The sequence below is a fragment of the Asterias rubens genome, chromosome 13 (assembly GCF_902459465.1).
Source record: "Asterias rubens chromosome 13, eAstRub1.3, whole genome shotgun sequence".
In the NCBI taxonomy this organism is placed as follows: Eukaryota; Metazoa; Echinodermata; class Asteroidea; order Forcipulatida; family Asteriidae; genus Asterias; species Asterias rubens.
The window spans coordinates 4,077,246-4,089,742 of record NC_047074.1 but is presented as its reverse complement, the minus strand read 5'-3'; the positions used below and the strand labels follow the sequence as shown (position 1 = coordinate 4,089,742).

Sequence of the window (12,497 nt, the reverse complement as noted above, 5' to 3'; positions counted from 1 at the left end):
TGTCAGAAGCCATACAGTCATTACATGTAGCTGCCGTGTGGCCAAGGATCACAGCTAAATTTCCTTTGCAATTCATGACAGAAAAGCAATTTGGTTGAACGCCCATGCAACAGGCTAAAATTCCATTCCATCCTAAAAATATATCTATCCATTTATCACTGACACGATTGTAGCACAAATATTATGCACAGCCTGCTTTGATGTTTATTTGTGAAGAAAATGCAAAGAGGGCAGGCAGTACAAAAACTGGGTCAATAGCTTTTTAACTCCTTCAGTGCCAGGGTCGTAAACATGTACGATCTATACGATCTATTGTACCATTATCGTATGTGTACAACCTGTTTTGTGTTATAAAAAGGTGTCATCAATCGTAAATATCCGACCCATAAATACATGTTATCATGAGAGGGCATTATCACTCAAGTTGACTTGGGGTTAGCAAGGCAACACAAATCGGCAAGATACGTACAATTTGTTTGGTGTCAAATTCTCCTTCTTATTAGATTTGTTTCCCCCCCCCAAAAAAAAAAACCTCAACAAAGATATTGACAAAATAGGGAGAGCGCCAACATTTGGGGGAGGATAGCTCAGTTAGTAGAACCCCCCCCCCCCCAAGCAAAGATATTAACAAAACAGGGAGATGGCTGAGTTGGTTGAGCACCGGCACATTAATCTGGATGTGAAGATTTAAGTCCCGCTCTCTTAAATTTTTATTTGGTCAACCCCAAATTAATTCAAAATTGACCCAGTCAGTTTCCCTTGTGGTTATAGGGGTTTGGGTACTTTTTGTAGGACACAACACACAATGCCCACAGATTTACATTAAACTCACAGTTTGAAAATAATGATGGTAGAAAGCTTCCCATTTTTGAGAAATGAGTAAAACAAGTCACACAAATAATTGTTGTCTCTTAAGTTGAAAATTGTTTCAGCATGTTAAACGTAATTTTGTGACATTGTTTTACTCATTTATCAAAAACTACACCACCTCAGCTGGTGATATTTTAAGGTAAGCTTTATACTATCATTATCTTCAAACGGTGTAAGTTAAATGTAAATCTGTGGAGATTGTGTTTTGTATTACAAAAAGAAACCCAAATCCTTTTTACACTTGATACATAAACCAAAATAAAATAACAAAATTAAAAAAGGGATGAAAAAAAAACTAAAACTAAAATGCTACCTGAAAGAGAAAGGGGTACGCACTGCCCCCTAGCTTCTTAATCAGTCTTTCTTGCAATCGTGTCAAGGGTTTCTGCTCCTCAGGAACAGGCGGGTACACCTGCAACAATAAATCAATCAGAACAAAATGATTAGAGCAAGAACTGAGGGTCCAATTTCACAAAGCTGCTACAGCGGAAAATATCGCTCAAATTAGTTTTTCTGCGAAGCAAACATTATGTACAAGTCACAGATGGCTTATTTGATTAGGTAACTTTATTCTAGTACATGTACATTTACTGTCAGGTTTAGCAGCTCTATGAAAATGGTGATCACAACCTGGAAATAATTTGCCCAGGGGAGACTTATTTTCCAAGAAGTTGGCGAATGTATTTTTTTAAAAGCCATTAAACACTTTTGGTAAACAGTATTGTCCAAGGCCAACACTTGGTGTATCACAACTTATATATAAAATAACAAACCTGTGAAAATTTAGGCTCAATTGGTCATCGGAGTCGGGAGAAAATAACGGGAAAACCCACCCTTGTTTTCGCACATTTTGCCGTGTCATGACATGTGTTTAAAATAAATCCGTAATTCTCGATATCGAGAATTGATATTGTTTTAATGTTTTCTCAAAAAGTAAAGCATTTCATGGAATAACATTTCAAGAGAAGTCTTTCACCATTACCTTCTGTAAACCCTGTAAGTAATTTGTAAATCTGTGAACTTAAATTTTTTGTTTGTTCTGAAAGTGTCCAATGGCTTTAATCGCACTTGCGCACTCAAGATTCTTAACGCGTATCAACCTGGGATGAGATTTGACAAATAACCAAATTCCTGAGAATGGCTCGCTGTCCAGGGTTCCCTCTTTTACTTGACCCAGAACCTCCCAGATGTTAACATTCAGGAGATTTAAAGACGCTGGACACTATTGGTAATTGTCAAAGACTAGTCTTCTCACTTGGTGTATCTCAACATGCATAAAATAACAAATCTGTGAAAATTTTCGCTCAATTGGTCGTCAAAGTTGCGAGATAATAATGAAAGAAAAATTACCCTTGTCACAAGGAAGTTGTGTGCTTTCAGATGCTTGATTTTGAGACCTCAAATTCTAAATCTGAGGTCTTGAAATCAAATTCGTGGAAAATTACTTCTTTTTCGAAAACTAGGTTACTTCAGAGAGAGCCGTTTCTCACCATGTTTTATACTATCAACCTCTCCCCATTACTCAATACCATGTAAGGTTTTATGCTAATAATTATTTTGAGTAATTACCAATAGTGTCCACTGCCTTTAAAGACAATGTAAAGAAAAGTCTGTCCTAAGCCAATACAGTTCATCAGGTTGATGTTTTATATTAGATTTCCTTGGCATCAAACGACTGATAATATTTATATTCCCATGCCAGTCCATCACATGTCACTCCCCAGCTCTCGCCGGTACTCATTCGTACTCCTGGGTAGAGAGAAGCAATTATGATAAAGTGCCTTGCTTAAGGACACAAGTGTCTTGACTGACCAGGCGAGGATTTGAACCCACATTCTGTAAATTATAGAACTCAAGAACTGTCCTGTAGACCGCTCAAACACTGTGCACTGCCAGAAATACCTTTTGGTGACTGCTTTAGTCTGGTCCATACTTCCTACTTTTGACGTCACAGGGCTCTTTTCGAAGCCGAATGTTTTGCAGGAGTTGAGTAAAAATCAACTGATGCAAATTATTTGTTCCAAATCTGAGATATCAAAATTTGTACATGTATCGCATTCGCATTCTAAGGAAATATGAACCAGGCCTTTCTTTGCAAAAAAATTTGAAGGGTCATGCATGATCATGTGACGACCTGAATCAATACAAACATTTAGCAGAAATATTGAATACACTTTACCTGCATGGAGGCCAGGTACAGATCTTTTCGGAACGTGAGTCCCAACACATCCAGATCTTCTCTTCCATAACGGAACGCTGCCAAGACGTGAACAAACACCTTCCGATTCTTCACATATTCTGTATCCACCAAAACAACTCCATCTGATGACAATCATAAACAAATAAAAATGTTACAGATAATTAAGCAATATAAAAACCCAGGTGTTCTTTATTGTATTAATTGAAAAGTTAAATATTTATTCAATGAAAAAAGACAAATAATAAGATATCTCAGTTAGTTGATCACCAGGAATTTACTCAGGTCGCAGGTTGAAGTCCAGCTTTAATCAATCTGTCTTTGATGAACCCCAAATTATAACAAAAATACTCAGTCAGTTTCTCTTGCAGTTTATTACTTGATATTAAGCAAAATGAGATGTCTGAAACTAGAATAGGACTTTAAAGGATGTTGAAGACTCAGACAAGTAGGGGTACATGTATACAATGCTTTTAATGCACATCGGTGCAGTTGTAAAAACCAATACCATGTACATGTATATTCTTAAATCCTGATGCAAAAATCACATTGTTGGTCCCATGTGTTATATGTAACGCATGTAAACGAACCCAGTGCACTTATCGAAAAGAGAAGGGGTTCGCCCCGGTGTTCCTGGTCGGATCGGCAGCAAATTGCGCCACAGCACCTTGTTAAGCATTACATGGTGCTATCAGAATTAGGTCTCATAATTCAAAACGTAGTCCAAAATATGGCAGGAAATACTGTATGTTACAGCGCCAGGAGCTTCACTGGGTGACGGACATGTGCGCTATATAAGAAGCCACAATTATTATTATTATTATTATTGTTATTATTATTATTGTTATTATTATTATTGTTATTGTTGCTGCTGCTGCTGCTGCTGCTGCTGCTGCTGCTGCTGCTGCTGCTGCTGCTGCTGCTGCTGCTGCTGCTGCTGCTGCTGCTGCTGCTGCTGCTGCTGCTGCTGCTGCTGCTGCTGCTGCTGCTGCTGCTGCTGCTGCTGCTGCTGCTGCTGCTGCTGCTGCTGCTGCTGCTGCTGCTGCTGCTGCTGCTGCTGCTGCTGCTGCTGCTGCTGCTGCTGCTGCTGCTGCTGCTGCTGCTGCTGCTGCTGCTGCTGCTGCTGCTGCTGCTGCTGCTGCTGCTGCTGCTGCTGCTGCTGCTGCTGCTGCTGCTGCTGCTGCTGCTGCTGCTGCTGCTGCTGCTGCTGCTGCTGCTGCTGCTGCTGCTGCTGCTGCTGCTGCTGCTGCTGCTGCTGCTGCTGCTGCTGCTGCTGCTGCTGCTGCTGCTGCTGCTGCTGCTGCTGCTGCTGCTGCTGCTGCTGCTGCTGCTGCTGCTGCTGCTGCTGCTGCTGCTGCTGCTGCTGCTGCTGCTGCTGCTGCTGCTGCTGCTGCTGCTGCTGCTGCTGCTGCTGCTGCTGTTGTTGTTGTTATTATTATTACAGTACACACTGATAACCCATAGGGTTCGAGCTGCTTCTAGCCACCGGGCTAGCTCGGTGGTAAGACACCTGCTCTAGCAATGCAAAAGTTGTGGGTTCGAATCCCATTCGAGTGATTTGCCTATGGATTTTTTTCACAGCGCTTTTAGTACAGTACTGAGTATACCGTACTTAAAACACATCGGTGTGAGGGTAAAAATGAACTATGCAGCTTTAAGATTATCGGCTGCTCAACTCTCCATTCCTTTAGTTTCATCTACAAGTGTCAAGACACCCTGACAGTCCCTAGACTAAACCATGAAATTGCATTCCTACAGTAAACAAACGGCGGGAAAAATAAACGACAGGAAAAACATGACAAGCAAATAGTAGGTCAAGATATTTATATAAATGTCTCTTACGCTCTCAATTATGGAATAAGACTGTCCCCCCATTTACCTAACGTGCAATCAGGAAGACCCAGTGCAACTTGAATTGATGGGCATTTTACCCAGGAGGGAGTCCCCAGACAGCTACCTATGACAGGCCGTGCTGGATGGAAGATGTTTGTACATTATGATGAAAAGATTATGCGTTCACTTCATTACTTGGTAGCACAACAGACCCTGGGCATGTTTTGCGATTGACTCTTAAAGAGTAACTGGTGGATGTGACCTTGCTTGACCTCATCTATGAGGAAGACATTGATGAGGTTGAGCTGAGATCACTGCACTGGTTACCCTTTTAGAGTCTGTTTTCCAGGGCATGTTTTGAGACTGACTCTTAAAGAGTAACTGGTGGGTGCGACCTTGCTTGACCTCATTTGTATGGATCAACACTGATGAGGTTGAGCTGAGATCGCTGCACTGGTTACCCTTTAGAGTCTGTTTTCAGGGGCAAGTTTCACAGAGACTTTTAAAGAGTAACTAGTAGCCGCGACCTTGCTTGACCTCATCTATGAGCATTTATCATAGAGTAATATTGGGATCAACACTGATGAGGCTGAGCTGAGATCGCTGCACTGGTTACTCTTTAGAGTCTGTTTTCAGGTGCATGTTTCCAAGAGACTCTTAAAGAGTAACTAGTGGCCATGACCTCGCTTGACCTCATCTATGAGACTCAACACTGATGAGGTTGAGCTGCGATCGCTGCACTTGTAACCCTTTAGAGTCTGTTTTCCAGGGCATGTTTTACAGTAGACTCATAAAGGGTAACTACTAGTCGCGACCTTGCTTGACCTCATCTATGAGAATTTATCATAGAGATTGGGATCAACACTGATGAGGCTGAGCGGAGATCGCTGCACTTGTAACCCTTTAGAGTCTGTTTTCCAGGGCATGTTTTACAGTAGACTCATAAAGGGTAACTACTAGTCGCGACCTTGCTTGACCTCATCTATGAGAATTTATCATAGAGATCGGGATCAACACTGATGAGGCTGAGCGGAGATCGCTGCACTGGTTACCCTTTAGAGTCTGTTTTCCAGGGCATGTTTCACAGAGACTCATAAAGAGTAACTACTAGCCGTGACCTTGCTTGACCTCATCTATGAGAATTTATCATAGAGATTGGGATCAACACTGATGAGGCTGAGCGGAGATCGCTGCACTGGTTACCCTTTAGCAACGCTTTCACTCAAAACTAAAAGCTGTTTGGGTTGTTCAGGTTGACCCACTGTTTGTTCTGATAAGTCTACATACCACTTTCCATAATAGCTCTGTCTGTTTGCAAAGTAAACACAAACCACATGTAAATATGAACTTGTATATTTTTTGGATGGGGGGATCGTTTACAAATTCATGAAAGATGTTCATCAGGCTGGTAAAATATCAACTTATTAAATGAATTTTCTAAGAAACACAGCGTTTACAAATTGTCTGAACAAAGCATACATTTCAAGTTTTGAAGAGTGTACAAACAAGATCTTTGGTAAAACGCACTCAATGTTTGTACAGCAAGGCTGCCGACATTTGCATCTTGCAATCAAAAGGGAGACTTTGTACAACAATCATTTAGATCATATATTCTCACTTACATTTTCCTATTTGGTCTGTTTTTGTTCTCTCTTTTTACCAACCCCTGCTCTACACAAGGTTTATTTATTTTTTGTTCATTTTTTATATTTTTGTTGTCCGCTTGTTTGTCTGTCTTTCAGTCCTGTAAGGCATCCCTCCCCAAGCTCTGCTTTTTCGAAATTTGCATAGTTTTCCTTTTGACGCCGCGAAGAAACATGGTCGGCCATTTTGTGGAGTCAAAATTTTGACTCCATAAAATTACCGACTGTGTAAGTTCCCATTGTTAAAGGAAAACCGTGCAATTTCGAGAGATACTCAAGTGTGGATCATTATATTCAACTTTCAAAACATCTTTCTATCCACATGCATTTTGGAACGCACGGTTTCAAACGCCTTTCATGGACCAACCCGACCAATCCAAGGCAAGGTGTCCCTTTAACCTGATGCATTGCAAGCTGGAAACACACACTTCCCAACCTACTTAAAGTGACAGAGCTCTACTGTAAAGGCATGGTGTCTCTTTACAGGGCACGGCATCAACTCGCTTCGTTAACACTGTACCCATCTCCTTCGCAATGAGAGATAATTTACCTCATCCCTGATAAAAACAGAAACTGGAAATCCAGGGGCAACCCTAACTCAAAACATCCATCAATTGTTCGCAGTTACATTTGCCGTGAGCACCGGAGCATCTCTGCGCCTCCTCTAATAAGCGCAAAAATAAATTACAACTGACAAAGTGGCGGGCAGAAAGCGTTGCAAGATTGTAAGAGGATATTGTAGAATTCTGCTTCCAACACCGTCTACCCTCACATGTCAGCCCAATGTCAATTTCCACCTAAAGTCGCAAGGTATAAATGACAGCGACCTTAATAAGCTTTCATCGGGGCAACAACATGACTCGTCTCGCCAGGATAAATTTGCACAACCTGAGAGGTTACGGCGGACAAACTGTCCCTGCGAGCCTAGCCACATTGCTGAACAAGGTGTGTGATTATTAAGTTGAGATTGGTTTCTAGTAAACCAATGTCCAATCACTATCCGTAAATCAGTCACGAACAAAACGTGTACAAACTATACACCGAACAGGTCCCTTCCGCTCTTCTACATGTACGCTTTCCAAGACTTGAGGTTTTAGAAGGGTGTGCATACCATCAGGCGCTGGTCTTACGGGTCCAATGATATCATTGGATACGTTTGGATACAATGATTTCATTGGATAAACGTGAAGTGACGCAGGCTTTCCATATCTGTGTTTTGATTGGTCCGACTTTGTCAGCTGCCCTCTCGGTCGTCTGCTTGCAGCCTGCGTAATGTTTGTATGTTGCACATAAGCAAATTATATGTACCTGTATATCGAAAAACGTAGCCTACAGGTGAATTGACTGCGCATCTCCATGGGAAATGGATGCAAGGTCAAAGGTCAATTTGGCAGGATCCCGCCAAAAGCTGGTATCTGGCAATATTCATGAGGCTCGAAAGTGTGCATCAGATGTTCAGGCTATACATGTACATGTACGTACATGAACATGTAAGCCTCATGTACAACAGCATAAAAAGAGACTGATGGACTGTCGATAGCGTACTGATACATGTACTGTCAACATGTGCCGCATGCTCTTGAAACAGTTTGTGACCTTTCTAACCATCTCTTGATGCAATATTAATTTGTGCTTCACTTTATTTGAAGATTGCATTTATTTGTAATGTAACTCTCGCATACAAAATGCTTCTTGTAGAAATTGTCTAGTCTATCCAATACTGTGTATTTGGTTTACGGTAAAACCATTGTTAATAGAGGATGTGACCTCTGACACTTGAAAACCTTAACATGATTCGCGCGCATACCGCCAGGCAGAACCTTTGTGTTTTGGCAGCCAGCTAGAAAGTGTATGCAATCTTACCATGACTACGCGTCTTTTTGCCTGGCGAAACATGACGTACACAGTGTTTTGTCAACAGAGGGCGGTTTGAATGTAAACATAGGTCACATCGTCTATATCTACTTTGCTGTGTCGATTTTGTCCTTGTTCTGCTATTTATTCTACTGCCGCGGAGTAGATTTCAGAATTCGGGAGACTACTCAGGTCTGAAAAGAACTGTCCTGTTTATTCTGAGCAGAAGGTAGGAAATCGGCCGGGACAACTACTTTCGCTTCGTGAATTGAGGGGACTTCTCGTATTAACTTCACTTTAACCGAGTGAGTCTTTAATTGGTCTCAAGGTCTAGACTAGCCTGTTCTAGTCATCGTCGGGAGAAAGTTAATAAGCAAGATAGTTCTTTGCAGAACTTAGTAGTCTCCTCATTTTCAAAATCTACTCCGCGGCAGGAAATTAAATAGCAAGACAAATTCTCAAAGAACAAATTTAACACACAGTAAAGTAGATACACATGGTGCAACCGCAAACTGAAATTATTATAAGTTATCACACAAGCGCGAGTGGAATACGGAAAAATATAGCGCTTCGTTAACGAGAATTGGTATTGTTTTACTGTTTTCTCAAAAAGTAAAGCATTTCATGGAATAATATTTCAAGAGAAGTATTTCACCACTACATTCTGTAAACCCTGTAAGTTATTTGTAAATCTGTGAACTTTTTTTTCTTTTTCCCTGTACCGAAAGGGTCCAATGGCTTTAAATGTGATTGTGTATTATTGTAATGTAAGCGTAGCGTACAAAATGACATTATTGTTGAAACTGTCTAGCGTATCCAATACTGTCATGGCATAATACATGTCATGTGATCTTGAAACGGTTCGTGACCTCATACATGTAAAAACCATCCTGTAATGCAATATTAATTACGCTTCACTTCATTTGAAGATTACGTATAATTGTACAAACATAAGCCAATTATTTGCAAGGTGACATTTGAAGAAAGTATCATGGACTGTTTTTTTTTTCAAAATGTTCGCAGTTAATGGTTTTACACAATTGAAACTTGAGGACTATAAATGTTTATATAACTGACACACAGATCCTTGTCATTTGATTGGTGGAACTTACTTCACGTGACATTCACTATTACTCCCATCCGCACCGGCGATCAAAAAGACCTATTCGCCCATGGGGAATAGCATTTCCATTCAACAGTTAGGAATTAGGATCATCCTTGTTCCCAAATTTTTTGAGCAGTACAGCGCCGCCGCGCGCTGCTAAAACAAAGAAGCATCTGTGGAAAAGGTTGTGACCCGATTTGTGCACTGTTGCCGCTATGCGGCACTGTATGATTTTTGGTTGTCAGTAATTTGTGTGATTTTTCCTAATGTTATACTTTTAAAATACATCAAATGACAAGGATCTATATGTCAGTCATATAAAACAAATATTGAGTGGCTTTAATTCGTAGAATGGAAGGAATATTATCGCACGGTAAAATTTGAACTGTTCCATTTCACTCGGCTTCGCCTCGTGAAACGGAACAGTCCAACTTTTACCTTGCGATAATATTCCTCCCATTCCACTCTGAGCCACTCAATATTTGTATAATAATAATCAAAAGGATCTGTGTTTCAGACCAAGGTGACTATAGTGATATTCACTACTGGATGCGTCGCACTCCAACCAGTCACGACTTTGAAGATAGCCACAACAAAAGGGTTGCAAATTGCCGTGGGCACAATATGCAAAAATTCAGGCTGAAATGTGAAGTGTGCATTGGCGCGCCATTGCAGTAGGCAACTCTTTCGATGCAACAATAAAAGTAAATCAGACACAGACAATTATAGGCCATGCTTTAATTCAATCAGCTGTGCTTCGCTTCTTCGCAGTACGACGAAGTGACAAATACTATTTCATTAGTCTTGGTGGGCTCTGCTTACCATAAGTAAAGAATCGGTTCTCATGGATATCAAAAATGATTATTTAAAGAGGTTTGCAGGGATTTTGTGTTGTGCACTTGGGTGTATTTTCCACGTTACTAGGCAGTTGTCACTTACACAGTTAGTGCAACTATTCGGAGCTTGTACAGTAAGCAAAGAATAGTGATAGTAATTGCAAAAAATGGTGATCGTAAGCGCACAATTCAGCGGTAAGCAGAGCCATGAAATGAGCAAAAAATATGTGAGATATCGCCTAACATCACAAGGGCACTCAGGCACACTGCCATTTGCAAGGTGAAGACTACATGTACACTTAACTGATTTGGGCTATTGACCCAAATCAACTGTCACCAGGGGCTAGGTCCCTACTCCATGACTGAAACAGGGTTACCCCCCCCCCCCTGAACAGTCCATCAAGATGTAGGTATGGGTATTATCCACTAGGAGCCTACAATCCCGGCCAAAATGCTTGAGCCACCCATTCCTAGAGTTATGTAAAACAATTCCCTGTTCACTTTCCACTGACAATAAACAATTTGTCCCCCCCCCCCCCCCCCGCTCAATGTTGACTGTGACACAGAAGAAGATTGGCAATTAGAACCAACATTGAAAGGGGGTGGGGGGGGGGGGGGCCCAACGAGATATGTCTGGGATTGTAGTTTGTAGAGCAGCTCGTCTACTACCTCGTCCCATTATGACTAACTTTAATGAGTTACGCTCCATTTCACTAAGAGGATAAGAGGGAAAAGACATGTACACACATGAAAGCCTATTGTGTTACATGAATGTACATGTATGTGACATTTGACGAACCAATACCGTGACTATTAAAGACAATGGACACCTTTGGTAATTGTCAAAGACCAGTCTTCTTAATTGGTGTATCTCAACGTATGCATAAAATAACAAACCTGTGAAAATTTGAGCTCAATTGGTTGTCGAAGTTGTGAGATAATAATGAAAGTAAAAAACACTCTTGTCACCCGAAGTTGTGTGCTTTCAAATGCTTGATTTTGAGACCTCAAATTCTAAATCTGAGGTCTCAGAATCAAATTCGTGGAAAATAAATTCTTTCTTGAAAACTATGTTTCTTCAGAGGGAGCCGTTTCTCACAATGTTTTATACTTCAAACCTCTTACCAAGTAAGTTTTTATGCTAATAATTATTTTGAGTAATGACCAATAGTGTCCACTGCCTTTAAATTGCACACATACATTTTACCATCAAGAGATATTATACCATCAATGTACAGTACAGGGTAATGTTGTCTTGTCCATAGTTTGCAGCCCTTCAGGTCTGTAGCAAACCAGCCCTTGTTATTCCAATACAAACTTGCGCTTATAGTTTGCTAAATGCATCATTTGAATAAGCCGACTTACCGATACTGTCAATATGTGTCATGTGATCGATGAAGTCACGCTTTCCCAGGTACGTTGTTATCTGTTGAAAGGGGAGGGTAGGTAGGAGAAAAACAAAGAAAGACATAATGAGTACATCAATACAATTAGGATGGATGACATAATTTGCATAATTCCCAACACTTCTACCCCATCCCCTTTTGGCCCGTGGAACTCCAATCGATGGACTCAATCCATTTCCCGGCGTCTCTTATTAAATTTTCTTCACCGCAAAAACAAAGACGGTGCCTTTGCAGAACGAGAATCAATCAGCAAATTTGCCAAAGATTCCGCGTTCCAAAGAAGATGCTATTCTGCCTTAAAACACAACTTGTGGAATTTCATCTGTTCTGGGTCAATAAAACTTCTGCATACCGTACCAGTTCCGTTAACAGCTTTGCATTATCATAATCTTGGGGCGTCCACACAACAGTTAAAGAGTTTCAGGCTTCTACTGTGGGCTCACCGACAGAACTTCCTGATGCAGGTTTCAAGTTACCAACCAATTTATAAATGTTAATTTGGAGGCATCAGTTCTTCAGAGGGTTTTGTCCATGGATGTATGGACGTATCATGGACATACATGTACATTACAGGTGCTAATGCAGTCTTTTCACTAGATCTGGAACAATTTGCCTTCATTTTAACTAATTTTAGCATAATTGAACTTAGTCTTAGTAATTTGATCACCTTTCCTTTATTTTTATGCTTTAAGCTATTTCATTTTTAAAAGAACAGATTTTAGAGTTTTTAGTTTTTAGAGTCCCCCCCCCCCC

General features: G+C 40.8%; 1 protein-coding gene across 1 annotated transcript in view; it reads right to left on the bottom strand.

Annotated features, from left to right (window-relative positions):
* Positions 1-11,809, bottom strand: part of LOC117298642 (arrestin red cell-like) — a 48,882-nt gene extending 37,073 nt beyond the window's left edge. The window contains exons 1-3 of the mRNA XM_033781960.1: positions 11,704-11,809; positions 3,050-3,192; positions 1,184-1,282 (exon numbers count right to left, since the gene is read on the bottom strand). Of these exons, the coding sequence (XP_033637851.1) occupies positions 1,184-1,282; positions 3,050-3,192; positions 11,704-11,809 (348 nt within the window). The remainder of the gene's footprint in view (positions 1-1,183; positions 1,283-3,049; positions 3,193-11,703) is intronic.
* Positions 11,810-12,497: the final 688 nt, after the last annotated feature.